The sequence below is a fragment of the Eurypyga helias genome, unplaced genomic scaffold, assembly GCF_000690775.1.
Source record: "Eurypyga helias isolate BGI_N326 unplaced genomic scaffold, ASM69077v1 scaffold41817, whole genome shotgun sequence".
Taxonomy (NCBI): Eukaryota; Metazoa; Chordata; class Aves; order Eurypygiformes; family Eurypygidae; genus Eurypyga; species Eurypyga helias.
In genome coordinates, this window is record NW_010260557.1 from 46649 (window position 1) to 60857 (window position 14209).

Sequence of the window (14209 nt, forward strand, 5' to 3'; positions counted from 1 at the left end):
AACACCGCAGAATGGTTGCGATGCATTCTTCTGTCCCCAGATATGATCCCGTTTAGGGGGTGAAAAGCTCATTGTCAAAAGGCCCACTGCAGCAAGCAGGTGCTTGGTCAAATCCCCGCACAGAAAGCAGAGGAAAAGTGTGTTCCTGGCCGGGTCCTAGCAACACCTTCGCCAGTCAGTGCCACCTGCCTGCACTGCTACGGCCTTCTCGTCGCGAGTCACCATCCTCTCCACCTTCCTCTGTCTCTGCAGCAGGAACACTTGCAGTCAGGGACTTGAAGGAGCCCTTGGTGGATGCCACTCTCTGCATGTATCTGACCATCACATCCCAGCTACTGCCCACACCAGCGAAATCCCATTACACCTTCAACCTGAGAGACCTCTCCAGGGTGTTCCAGGGGATGCTGATGGCCCAGCCCAGCAAAGTGGAGGTGAGTCTGCCCACCAGCACAGCCAGGCCACCCAGGGCAAGGCCAGAATTGTTCCAGTTTGGGCCTCGTTGGCAGGCCTGCCAACAGCCCCCAGCTGCATTTTGGTGCTGTTGGTGACTGTGGTGACTTTCCTTTTGGCTATAGTGCCTAGTACCAACAGTGAACAAACCTCTGCCACCCCAGCCCGCCCTTGGCCTGCAAGGGGGTGAGTGGCCACAGGCAGTTGGTATGACACAGCCCAGCCATTCAGGGCTGGATAGAGTCACAGGGGACCGGACAGGGGACCACGCAGGGGCAGAGGTGTTGTCCTGTTGCCAGCTTGTAGCAGTGAAGGCTTCTGCCCCTTTGGCTCCCCTTCAGACCCTACTCCTGCTCCAGCCTAGCTCAGTAGAGATTGACTTACCATGGGAAGCGCCTGGGACCCTGGTGTTCCATGCTACATCTGAATAAAAGGATCTTTCAAAAAAACACAGGAATTTCTGAAAACAGTAAAAGTTAAATCAAACTGGGGGAAAGATAAGGACAAACAACAACAGATTTAGATCTCTCAAAGAAAGCCTGGCATATGGACAAATAAAGGAGGGATTAGCTGAAGTTGTAATGAGCTCTCTGCAAAGCAGCTGTTTTGACAAGAGTTGTTTTTGAGAGGAGAAGGGAATGCAGCTTCCTCCAGCTGCCTTCTAGCAGGAGTGGAGCTGGCCACATGCTGGGCAGGAACCAGCTTTCCTGACAGCGAGGCTCTTAATGCTTCTCTGCTTCTCTCACGGGGGTGTTTTGCTGGGATTTCCTTCCAGAACAAACTGCAGCTGCTGAGACTGTGGTACCACGAGAGCTGCCGGGTCTTCTGTGATCGCCTGGTGAGCGAGGAGGACCGGATCTGGTTTGACAACCTGATGAGGAGTATGATGGAGGACTTAGGCACCACTTTTGAGGAGGTCGTCCCCTCCCAGCCAGTTCTCTTTGGGGACTTCATGGAGCCAGATGCCAGTATGAAACTGTACAAAGCAATTGACAGCCAGGAAAAGGTAAGGAACCTGGGAGTAATGAACATAGTTCACAGCTTCCAAGTCTTCTGCAAACAAAAGAAAGCAGTTAATAGTAACTGTGGGGCTGCTTGAACTGAAGGTGTCTGGAATCACAAACCCTGCCAGGGCTCTCCTGTGAAATCCTGCCCATTAATGGGTAGTGGCTGCATTTGGTGCAATGGGAATTGAGGTGGAACAAGCTGTCTCTGCATTGCCATCCTGGGGGCAGCCTGTTACGCCAAATCTCCCAAATGAGCTGCACTTGGGACTGAAAAGTGACATTTGCTGGAAAGAAATGGTACATTACCCCCAAACAATACTACTTTTGCCATTAAAGACTTCACAATGGACCTTTACAAGTAATTAATGTTACTGTCAGATTCTCTGTTGGAGAAGATACTGCAAGTACTTTGGTAGTGATAATTAAGCAAAGGCAATGAGTAGTGCGTTTTGCGCTCATCAGAAACAGATGATTATCCTGTCGTCTCTCCTCTTGTGATAGCTGTGTGGCAAGGACTGGTAATTAACTGCACTTTCCAATCTCTTTTGCAAAGTAGATAGGCCTGTCCCCCACCGAAGGGAGCACAGCTGAGACAACCACACTTAAAGCTGCTGCACTGATGGGCCCAGGATTTTGGCATCTAGGCAGGGATCGCAGCACTGTGTGGATTCCAGCTGCAGCTGCTTCCCCAGGTTCACAGTGAGATTGGTGAGGGGGTAGGACCAAATTCCGGATGTCTTCATGCTTCATCTCCTGCTCTAGCATGAGGGTGCTGTTGGAGAAAGCCCTGGAAAGGGCAGGAGAGACTGCTTCTGCAGCTAATCCTGTGCAATGGCTGGACCAGGAGAGTAACCTGCTTCTCTACTCATCTACAGCCAGGGGTTTTCTTCCAGCACCTGCCTTTTCCAACCAGGATCCTAACCACAGGATGCAGCAGCAGGCAGTGGTCAGCTATAGAACAAGGAAGCTCTGGAACAGGATGGGTCAGGCAGCCATAAGCTGTTTTATTTTGAACTATGCCTTGCTGTTTCTCCAGGCAAACAGCATCGTTGGGAGCAGCAGACCTTTGTCACTGAGTTAGTTTAAGGTCACTGTTCAGCAGCTGCTCCCACCACTAGCTAAATTCAGCCCGCTCTGATGGCAGTTCCTATAGGAGCAGGGAGCAAAGAGAGCCATCATCCCCGCCAAGCAGCTCCCAGGGAGAGGCCGAGAGCTCCCAGCCCCTGCTGAGCACTGGGGTCTGCCCTCCCAGAGGCCTGGCTGTGCTTAGACATCCACCTGCCCCTCACGGCTGCTTGATGTGCCTGCCACAACTGACTCTTTCTGCCCACAGCTCAAGGTTGTCATTGAGGATTACCTGGAGGAGTACAACCAAATCAACACCCCAGAGCTGAAGCTTGTGCTCTTCATGGATGCGATAGAGCACATCTGCCGAATCAGCCGGATCCTACGGCAGGCTCCGGGGAACGCTCTTCTCCTGGGTGTTGGGGGAAGTGGGAGGCAGTCTCTCACCAGACTGGCATCTCACATGTAAGTAGTGCGCTCCTGTGCACGTAATGTGGAGCAGCTCCATCGGGGCTGCCTCCAGAGAATCTCTTTTCATGCCCTTTCTGCTACTGGTTATGCATTTTTCTGGTTGCTGACTTAGATTTAAGACTCACGAGCTAGGGTTTAGGTAGCATGCACATCTACATGAGAAAAATCGGGCTCTCTTGCCTGCCAATAGCTTGGGTTACTGCTGGGGGCATGCAGTGACTAAGCAAATGCAGCATGGTCCGTGTCAGCTCCCTGGCCTGTGCTCTCAGCATGGCAGGGCAGAGATAGGGGCTTCTTCCTGGGAGCTGGGCAAAGGTAGGAGCTGCTCGTGCCAAGTGATGGAGTGACACTGGCAGCCTGGCAAGTGGGACTGGTGAGTCTTGGGAGCCAAGGGACCACAGGGGAGAAACTTGAAGCCCTAGGGAACTAGGCTGAGGAAGAAAATTATTCCAGTTCTGAATACAGGGTGTGATCCTAGAGGAACACAACCACGGTTCCCAGGTGCGCCAGCCTCCGAGGGCAGCGTCACAAAAAGATCCACGTTGAGTTGCTCCATCTGCACTCTGAGGCACTGGACCCAAGAAGCAGAGTGACTCTGTTAGCTCGTAGAGTTGTGTGTCTCCCAGTTTCTAGCTAGCTCAGGTACCTCTGCTTTGAGTAAAACACGCTCTTGGGTTGGTGGCTGCACGTGCACAAGGACAAGCGTGTGCTCGGGACTCGCTGCAGGAAAACACCTTGCTTGAGTCCTCCCGAGTCCACTGCGTGCGCTCAGGATTGACAAAGAGGAGATTTTAATTTGATAAAACCCCACAGGCTTCTCTTTCCTTTAGGGCAAATTATGAGTGTTTCCAGATTGAACTGTCCACAAATTACGGCATGGCCGAATGGCGAGATGACGTGCGGAAGATCATGATGAAGGCAGGCCTTCAGAGTCTGCCCAAGACATTCCTGTTCGTAGACACACAGGTACAGAACCGTTAGCATGGTGGGCTCCATCTCAAAAGGAGTCAGAAACACAACTTTAAGCTCAATAAATCCCCCTAAAGAGGATTGAGGAGCTTGATACAAACGAGGCACAATTTAAGTAGCCCGCCTTCATCATCTTACAGAAAAGCCATGGGGAAACTGTCAGTGGTGCATTTGTTGCTAGAGGGCCTGTAGAGCTGTGAGTGGGCTGATCTTTCTGTTTCTCTTTCAGCTCCATCCAAGGGTTTGGTGGGATCAGAGATTTTAGACCCAGCTTGTCTGATGCTAAGCACTACGCTAACCACTGATACTAGAAGTCCTAAGCAACATCATTCTCTTTCTTTTTAAAGATACCAGTAGATTTAGGGCCTTGCCTGCTGGTTCCACAGGATAATGTTGGCTTGTTACTGTGAACTGTAACTTGCTAATGACTAGGCCAACTTCTGGATTTCACAGTTATATTCCCCATAGGCGTTTTTACCACCTTCATTATCATAGGAACCAAGTCCCTTCTGGCAGTGCCCTCAGCAGTGAGATGAGCATCTGTCAAATGCTGCCTCTTCTTGCATACTGTTCCCTGCAGTGAGAAGCATATGTGGGAGAAGAGGGGCAGGGGAGGGTGCATTTAGTCAAGTGGATGGATGCTGTGTATTCCTGATTTAGCAAAGGTGGATAGGTGAGTGTAGCTCTGGAGGGAGATCATCCCACAGGCTGTGACACATCCCTACAATTACTCTGTCTCCCACATCAGTGAGCGTTATCCTAACAGTGAAGTGTTCTGTGCCGCAGGAGCAAAGACCCAGAGCAAGCTGGGGTCTGGGGCTTGGTTGCAGAGTCCCATGGCAAGGCCAGGAGCAAGGCCCTGAGCCCGATTTGTCTGTAAGGAGGCAGAGAATGGCCAGAAGGAGGTTTGTTCTCAGGCACACACCCCCACCCTCAAAATGGCTGTTCAATTGGAAATGCTGGATGAGGGTCAGAGTATGCTTTACTGGAGCCAAGGGATCACAGAAATTATGTCTTATAACAGAGGCTGAGGGTTATATTTATCCAGAAGTGATCTCCATAGCATGTCCAGACATGACTTAAGAAATTGCTTTTTTTTCCCCCCACTCATCTACTTAGATTAAAAATGAATCCTTCCTTGAGGATATCAACAACCTGCTCAACTCAGGTGACATTCCCAATATTTACAACCCAGACGATCAAGATCAGATCCTGACGGCTATGGAACCCGTTGTTCGAGATCTAGGGCAGCAGCCCACCAGGGCCAACCTCATGGCTGCATACACAGGACGGGTTCGCAGCAACATCCACGTGGTCCTGTGCATGAGGTACAGTTCAGGGGAAGGACTACGTTCTGTCGGTTAATTCCTCCCTCCTTGTCCTTTACCTCGCATCACTTAGTCATGGGACCTTTGTTTCCAAGCCCGTGACTTTGGAGGAGGAGTAAGGTTTACATATCCAGTGCTATGGGAAGATGGTACCTGTTTTTTACACCTTGCTGGTGTCAGGATGAAGCTTGAAAAGTTTAAGAATATGATTGTATGTGATCCAGATTAAATACAAGTTTTCTCCTCCTTCATATACCATTTTTCTGTTTGTTACAACAATATCTTGCTTGAATTTGGGGTTCCACCATGTGTACTCCTGACATTAGGGCAGCTTGATTGGTTGCAGGAGCGCTGCAAGAAGGTACAGCGCATTCTCAGTACCAGTGGAAGAACCAGGGCCGTGGTTTTGGTCTGGTCATGCAATCTCTGCCCTTACCTTCTTGAAATAAACTTCACTGGCTGAAATTTCATTCCCTATTTCCCTCCCTCCTCCTTCTTCCTTGGGTATATTCCCTTCCTTTTTACTCTGTAAGAGCTCAGGATGGTTCTAGGGAAGTAGAAAAGCTGGTTTATCCTTGTATCTGTAGATTGTGATAACATCTCTTTCCTGCCTGTCTTTCAGCCCTATTGGCGAAGTCTTCCGCGCACGCTTGAGGCAGTTCCCCTCTCTGGTGAACTGCTGTACCATCGACTGGTTTAACGAGTGGCCTGCTGAAGCCCTGCAGTGCGTTGCCTCCTCCTTCCTGCGTGAGATCCCACATCTCGGCGCCAGTGCTGAGGATGTCGATGGGACGGTAGGTGTGACGCTCGACACAGCTCCTGTGGGCTCAGTGTGCCGTGTCTCTAGATACGCTCAGACAGTGGGTGCAGGACACACCTGCAGAAAGGCCCTACCCTGCAGCAGAACGATGTCATGACAGCAGAAATGTTTCAAATACGGAACTGGTTAGCTTTTGTGTGCCTTGAAATGGCCATGTCCACTTGTCACCCTCTCTCCCTGTGGCATCGAAACCCACATGCACACGTAGGCTCTGCTGTGACGGTACGCTTCAGCTCTCTGTAAGCCCCTCGTACTCTCTGTGGGCATCACGTAGACTTGCCTAGCACATGTTCAGTACTGAGATTGTTTCTTTCCTTTCTCCTTGTAGATTCAACTGTGTGTAGGAATCCATCAGAGCGTGGCAAAGAAGTGCCAAGTGTACCTGGCAGAGCTGGCCAGACACAATTATGTCACTCCCAAGAGCTACCTCGAGTTCCTCAGCATCTTCAGCTCCCTGATTGGAAAGAAGAAACAGGAACTGAAGACAGCCAAGAAAAGGATGAAGAGTGGTCTGGACAAGGTTCGTGCCTCACACCCAGGAGAGCTTTGAGCCCTGCTTACCTTCTCTGAGCAGTGTATTTGTAGCTGCAGAGATGCATTGAGATGCCCTACACTCGGAAATGAGAACTAATCCTTCTGCCAGAGCCATTCTTTCCAAAGCTCTGAGTCTGTGACAGCTCTAGAAGAGCAATGGTCCCCAGTCTGGGGACCACAGCCCTCTCTGTAGGGTATTATCTCTCAGGATGTTCCTTATTAACGTTTTAATTTACAGCCCTGTAACAGAAGCATTGTTGTGCTGACTGATTACCGTGAGCTTGTGAAATAGCGCCCATCCTGTGCGGGCACTGCTGTTTATAAGCACACCAGTGCTGGACTGGTGCTGAACGAGGGCAAGACCTGCTTTGGACAGCCTGTCTGGGCAGGGAGCACCCACCCCGGGCAGCACAGCCCTTTCCTGGGGCTTTCCATAGCCTGTGCTCTCACTCTTCTCTGCTCCCACAGCTCCTGCACACAGCAGAGGATGTAGCGAGGATGCAGGAGGAGCTGGAGTCTGCCCGCCCTCTCCTGGCACAGGCAGCCAAGGACACACGGGGAACCATAGAGCAACTGCAGGTACCGCTGCTGAGCCAAGTCTTACTGCTCAGAGCAGACACAGGGCTTGGGGGGGCCTTGAGGGGGATTGTAGGGAATCCTGCTTTATCCAACAGTCAGCAGGCCCCACATCGCACAGCAGGTACTTGTGCAGAGCAGCACTGCCAGCCAGAACGGCCTCCTGCTGGGGTCCCTGCTCTGCTGGTGGCGGGGGCCAGTCACAAGCTACCACCAGTTGCTGGAAGCGATGGCTCACATGCCCCTGTCTGAACCCACAACCCAGGGGTCAGCCAGCCAAGCTGCCAGCTCCCTTTCCTCACTGGTTTAGATCCTTGCAAGCACAGGCTAGCGCTCCTAACACAATCCTCAGGTGTCCTGAGCAACTCTAAGCCCAGGGTGTTGTTCCTGAAAGGGGTCATTCCCATTCCCCCACATCCCATCCCCAGGGAGCTGATCCAGCAGCCCTGCCCCGCTAGCTCACACCTCACGGATCATCACACACAGTCACTCCCGCCACTGCAGAAGAGGGAACTGTCACTATCTTCCCTCCTCCTTGTGTTCCTCCCTGCCTGTCTCCCAATGTGGGATGGCCAGGCAGAGGGAGCAGAGACACTAACATCATACAGCTCTGCATGCAAAGAGGAAAAATCTGCAATATCTCCCACGTTCCAATATACCAGACAAAGATTTGATTATATTCCACATTCCCTGTACAGGTACTATCCCCAGGGTAGTGTTTTAGCCCTGAGCTAGACAGAAGTGACAGTTTTGGAAACAAAACCCTCAGCATATCTTCTTATTCTTCCACCTCCCTACACATGTGCATCCCTATGCATCCTCTCCCTGTGCCAATAGGAAAAATGGGTAGAGCAGCTAATTCCTGTGGGACTAACGCCATTGCAGGCACAGCCAGAGCTGGAGTTTGTGAGTGATGTATGCAGGCTGACAAAGATCTTCTCCTGGTATGATGTGGGAAGGGTATCCCCTCCAGCAGTGCGGCCCCAGCGTGGCTCTGCTGGAGGAAGACACGTGACCTGCCAGGACAGCGGCGATCCCTACCTAGCAGTGCTGAGGCAAGTGCTCTGGCTCCAGCACGTTTCTGAGGCTCTCTAGTCTTGCAGGTGGACACTGCTGTGGCCGAGGAGACAAGAAGTGCTGTGCAGGCTGAGGAGATGAAGGCCAAAACGAAGGCTCAGACAGCTCAAGCCATTGCAGATGATGCTCAGAAGGACTTGGCTGAAGCCCTCCCAGCCCTGGACGCTGCTCTTGCCAGCCTGAGGAAGCTCAACAAAAGCGATGTGACAGAGGTAACGGGGTTGAGGGTGAGGGTGGCAGAGCTGGGTCTGGTCCTGGACATCCTCTCACTCTGCAGCAATTTCCCTTCTATAGTCTTGCAGCATCCCCAGCCTTTTCCATCATCTCCATCCATCCCCCTGGGCTCACAGTCTGGGCAGCAGCCCATGCAGCTTCTCAGCTTCACTCTCCCAGAAGCAAAGGGTTTGGAAAGGCAGAGAGGCAGCGACTGGCTCCCGGGTGTTCCTACATGCTGTTTCCAAGTTGTGCCAGAGCGGGTGCTGAGGAGGGCTTACCCCACAGTGCCTGTCCATGGGGCAGGCAGTACCACAACGCAGCCCCGAGTACTGACTGTGTGGCACAGTGCGCTCTCTGAACCAGCAGGCTCTGGCCAACCTGCCTCAGCATCGCCACAAACTCTGCCGCTCCCTTGGCTGTGTCCAGCGAGGAGGTCTGGGAGCAGCTCCGGTTGAACATGGCCAGGGTGGGCAGCATTAAAAGGAAAAAGCAGGAGTCATCGTTAAGGGTTCTGTCACCACAGCCGTCTCAAGGGTACCACAGCAGCACTCCTGGCTGCCTGCCTGGGGAGAAACGCAAGCAGTCCCTCCACAAGTGCAGCAGACCAGCTGAGGGGGTGCAGCATTGCTGCAGTGGGGTACAAGGCAAGGGGGAAAGCCTGCCCGTGCCCCATTTCCATACAGCCCCCTCCCCAGGGCCATACAGATCTAACTCCTTTGCCAAAACGTTTTCAGCCTGTCAGATACCTATCAAAGCAGGCTTTTTCAGCCTACTTGTAGTTTGTTCTGTGCCCTCCCTGATAACCAGCTTTCCCTTCAAATACCCCTGTCCTTCCCATATGTGCATTGCATCCCTAAGTGTCCTGCATCCGGTTCCGGTTTCCTCAGGCCAGCCAGGGGATGAGAACCCATCTCCCTGAGAACCAGGCCGACCCCCTGTCTCCATTTGGGTTTTGAAGGTACGAGCAATGCAGCGGCCTCCCCTCGGGGTGAAGATGGTGATTGAAGCCGTTTGCATTATGAAAGGAATCAAGCCAAAAAGGGTGGCAGGAGAAAAGCTAGGCTCCAAGGTGGATGACTACTGGGAGCCGGGCCGGGGCCTTCTCCAGGACCCAGGGAAGTTCCTGGACAGCCTGTTCAAGTACGACAAGGTAGGTGGTGGCAGAGGCTGTGACCAAGGATCAGGTATTGGCTCACAGACATCCTTCTCAAAGCAATGCAGCTTAAAGCTTGTGAGCAACACCCTTTAGCGGGACGGGATGAGGACATGCTTGGCCTGGAAGTCCTCACGTCAGCTGGCTGTGTTCATTGCCTTGGGCAGTGGGACCCAGGTGCACAGGTCTTCCCCTTCTCCCCCTCCGCTCTTTGCATGTGGAGGAGCTGGATGGAAGTGGTATGGGATTTACCCAGTCCCACAGCCGTGACTCCCAGGCCTCAACACACAGCGATTTGATTTCTCTTGCTCTGGTGCGATGCCTTAACCACCCTGCCAGCTCCTGAGGCAAGCTGCAGCCGCTGGGAAAAGCCCCTTGAGACCCGCCTCCGGCAGATCCCTAGCACCCACATCACCAATCTCCTTTCTCTCCCACCATTCATTCCTTGCAGGACAATATTACAGATGCTGTGATCAGGGCCATCCAGCCCTACATCGACAGCGAGGAGTTTCAGCCTGCTGCCATCGCCAAGGTCTCCAAAGCTTGCACCTCCATCTGCCAGTGGGTGCGGGCCATGCACAAGTACCACTTCGTGGCCAAGGTCGTGGAGCCCAAGCGGGTAAGAGGCAGCGTGACCGAGTTGCTCTGGGTGTTAGGGAAGGCAGTGCCAGCAGCCCCCTTCTGCAGGAGATGCTGAGAGTCACCGTGTTCTGCAGGTCAGGATGTAATGTTCAAAACAGCCCTTAGCAGAACCAAAGCCTCAAAAACCCGTTAACGTAATGAAGTAGAAGAAACCAGCCTTGGCATATGCTGAGACAGGGGCGATACCTCGTTCTTAGTGCAGCGTCCCTGGCGCAGCCTAAACGGCACTTACAGAAGCATTCCCACACCTCAGGAGTGTTTCAACCTTAATCCTCTCCAAGCCTAGCTATTTCTTCATTATTATTTCAGGGCAAGCAGAGGAATCTTTCCTCATGTTCACTGGTGGGCCACATCATGAGCTTCTGTAAGCTGGCACAGGCTCTGGGGTTTTTAGAGCTGTGCAGAAATGCCCTCCTCACCCCTACTTTTATTGCTGGGCTTCCAGAACATTCCCCTGGAGTTAGACAGGTCATGCAGGGAAGGATCTCCGTATCAGCTAGTGCCTTTATGGACACCTAACCCACGCTCCAAGGTCTCTGGCTTTTTGGGGAAGAGCCTGGCCACGTGTCCAACTATCTCCTTGCGTGTCTCCTCAGCGAGCCTGGCGGGAGGCAGAAGAGGACCTGCGTGCCACTCAGAAGGTCCTTGAGGAAGCTAAGGAACGTCTGAGGGAGGTCGAAGGTGGCATCGCCATGCTGCAGGCCAAGTACAAGATCTGCGTAGCCAAGAAGGAGGAGTTGGAGATGAAGTGTGAGCAGTGTCAGCAGAGACTGGGCCGCGCCGATACGGTAAGGGGCAGAGCTGGGTTCTGCCTGCTTAGGTTAGACAACCTGATTTCAGGGCAAGGAGTACGGTGGTGAAAACGTGTGCCTGCAGCTGAGGAGAGTCCTGGACTGAAGCTGCCTGCCCAGATCTCAGCAGGACTGGGGAAGCTAAGCTAGCCAGATGCTAGCGTGAAAGGCTGCTGTCCTCCTGCACACGGCTTCTCCAGCCAGCAGTGGGTCTCCAGGACAGCTGGGAGCAGCCCAGTAATCCCAGGATTAAGTGCCCAGAAGTGGGGACGGGATTCAGGCTGTGGCAGGGGCTACCCTGCAACCTCTGGTCACCAGTCACCCGCAGCATTACGCAGGGAGCAGCAGGTCCAGGGCACAGGGTTAAACCACACAGCAGTTCTCATGTGTGCAACTTGTCCCGCAGCTCATCAACAGCCTGGCTGATGAGAAGGTGCGCTGGCAGGACACTCTACAGAGCTTGGAGTACCAGATCAGCAATGTCACGGGGGATGTGCTGGTTGCAGCTGGCTTCGTGGCCTACCTGGGCCCTTTTACAGTAAGTGTGCAGCGCTCCCTGCGAGGAGCTTGTCTGTCTGCTCTGCTCTCCTGGCCAGATCCACTGGGAGAAGGGAACAGGGCAAAAGATCCCTTCTGGATCTCTCTGTGCCAGAGGCTGCAGAGAGTCCAGTTGGGATGGAAACAGGAGAGTTTGGATGCTCGCAGCAGACTCACTGCAGCTAAACGAAAGGCTGTGATGGTGCTTCTTGTGGCAGGGGCAGTACCGCCTAGCACTGTGCGAGGAGTGGCTGAGGCAGCTGTCAGAAAACAACATTCCTCACACCAAGGAGCCGAACCTCATCAGCACCCTTGGAGACCCCGTAGAAATCCGTTCGTGGCAGGTAAGTTGCAGAAAAACCCGGCGCTGCAGGCTGGAGGTGCCTCAGGCGGAGGCTGAAGCGCTGGGCTCGGCAAGGGCTGCTCTCTGGCCAGCTCTGCTACCAGCCTTTCCTACCCCGTTAGATGGCCGGCTTACCCAACGACACCCTGTCAGTGGAGAATGGGGTGATAACCCGGTTCTCCCAGCGCTGGACTCACTACATAGATCCCCAAGGACAAGCAAACAAGTGGATCAAGAATCTGGTAAGAGCTGCGTGGAGAAAAGCCAGGTCTGCCAGGACAGGGGGAGCAGCCTCAGGCCTTGGGCTCCAGAGCTGCAAGACCCCACGCTGCCCCAGCCCAGCATCAGGCATGCTCCACATCCATATTCATCCCAGGTGGATTTCCCTGCTTGGGGAAAGCAGTGCAGAGCAGGTGGGGCCCTGCGGGGAGGCATCAGATTCCTACTGTGGCTCTCCACTAGCATTTCAGGGGCTTTACATCCTTCAGCACACCCTAAAACACCCAGAGCACCACCAGCATCCCCCACAGCAGCCTTCAGGGTCCCTGTGACAGAGGGTACCAGGGCAGCTCCTCCTGTTCTGCTCCCCGAGGGCTTTGCCCACCTGCCTGCTCTCACTCTGCAGGCAAGCAAGCTCTGAGTTACTGGTGTGGGGCTCCGGAGGAGGTTTTCCCTGTTCCCCCCTTCTCTGCTGCCTCGCTGAGCTGTCTCTGGTGCCTGGTGACATGGACTAAACTTGCCAAGAACTAGCTAAGCAAGAAAAGATACTATTTCTGCTGCTCCGGGGAGCTAGATCAGCCCAGTGAGAGGAGTGCTGTGCACCAGAGCTGACTGCGAAGGTGGGCAGGACACCGCAGGGACCCTGCCCCCCCCCACTATCTTTCAGGAGAAGGTGAACAGCCTGGAGGTAGCCAAGCTGAGCGACCGGGACTTCCTCTGCAGTCTGGAAAACGCCATTACTTTCGGGAAGCCCTTCCTGCTGGAGAATGTCGGCGAGGAGCTGGATCTAGCCCTCGAGCCTGCAGGTCCTATGTCTCGCTTCGGAGAGGAGGGGCTGTGGGTACCTGACTGGGCTGTACGGGGGGGTCTGGCCAGGGTGTGGTGGGACGCGGTGGGGTTGTAGGTCTCTGTTCTGTGCTCTCGTGTCGTGGCCAGGGCTCCAACGTGTTGGTAGCCCCCTTGCACATCCATCCCCTGCCTGCAGGTGACTTTGTCTGGGAGGTAGGGCCATGGGATACAGCTGCTCTGTTCAGGTTCTGGCCTGCAGGTCTGCCGGGCGGCTCTGAGCAACTCTGTCCAGAGAAACTTCAGACTCCTTCCTCACCGCAGAGCCCAGGGCACAGCAGGATGCCTTCCCTCACATGAGGTAGCCATCCAGCCTTCCTGTATTTATCTCTCTCTGCTACAGACCTACAAACAGCAAGGCAACACCGTGCTGAAGCTGGGGGATACGGTGATCCCCTACCATGAAGGGTTCAGGATGTACATCACCACCAACCTGGCCAACCCTCACTACAGCCCTGAGGTCTCCACAAAGCTCACCCTCATCAACTTCACCCTCTCCCCCAGGTACCTGCTTACCCCATTAGCTGCCCATGCTGCCCTGCCTCATCCCTCGCAGCCCTCAAGCCCTCAGGCCTGTTGCCCCCACCCTCACCTCCGTGACTTTGTTGTAGTGGCTTGGAAGACCAGCTGCTGGGAGAGGTGGTGGCTGCGGAGCGGCCTGACCTAGAAGAAGCTAGAAACCAACTAATCGTGAGCAATGCCAGGATGCACCAGGAGCTGAAGGAGATAGAAGACCAGATCCTGTATCGGCTCAGCACTTCCGAAGGAAACCCTGTAGATGACTTGGAGCTCATCAAAGTGCTGGAGGCGTCCAAGCTCAAGGCAGGAGAGATCCAGGTGAGAGGTGGAGCTGCTCTCCCCTCGGAGCTGTGCATCCCTGCCAGCACTGTGCTGACCAGGATGTCTCTTCCGTGCTCCAGGCCAAGGTGACAGTGGCAGAGCAGACGGAGAGGGACATCAATGCCACCCGCCTGCAGTATGTGCCCGTGGCGGTCCGCTCGCAGATCCTCTACTTCTGCGTCTCAGACCTGTCCAATGTGGACCCCATGTACCAGTACTCACTGGAGTGGTTCCTCAGCATCTTCCTGATGGGGATCAGTAACTCTGAGAGAGCAGGTGCCTGCCCGGAACAGCCCCCTCCACCCCCCATTCCCGCTCTAGCAGC

General features: G+C 53.9%; 1 protein-coding gene across 1 annotated transcript in view; it reads left to right on the forward strand.

The window, feature by feature from the left end:
• Positions 1–14160, forward strand: part of DNAH1 (dynein, axonemal, heavy chain 1) — a gene marked incomplete at both ends in the record, with an annotated part of 56518 nt that extends 42358 nt beyond the window's left edge. Inside the window, 19 exons of the mRNA XM_010155069.1 lie at positions 253–431; positions 1226–1456; positions 2791–2987; positions 3824–3959; positions 5082–5290; positions 5913–6084; positions 6439–6630; positions 7113–7223; positions 8324–8509; positions 9472–9663; positions 10118–10285; positions 10905–11096; positions 11506–11637; positions 11855–11980; positions 12102–12221; positions 12866–13001; positions 13374–13548; positions 13656–13881; positions 13965–14160. Coding sequence (XP_010153371.1) covers positions 253–431; positions 1226–1456; positions 2791–2987; positions 3824–3959; positions 5082–5290; positions 5913–6084; positions 6439–6630; positions 7113–7223; positions 8324–8509; positions 9472–9663; positions 10118–10285; positions 10905–11096; positions 11506–11637; positions 11855–11980; positions 12102–12221; positions 12866–13001; positions 13374–13548; positions 13656–13881; positions 13965–14160 — 3276 coding nt within the window. The remainder of the gene's footprint in view (positions 1–252; positions 432–1225; positions 1457–2790; positions 2988–3823; positions 3960–5081; positions 5291–5912; positions 6085–6438; positions 6631–7112; positions 7224–8323; positions 8510–9471; positions 9664–10117; positions 10286–10904; positions 11097–11505; positions 11638–11854; positions 11981–12101; positions 12222–12865; positions 13002–13373; positions 13549–13655; positions 13882–13964) is intronic.
• Positions 14161–14209: the final 49 nt, after the last annotated feature.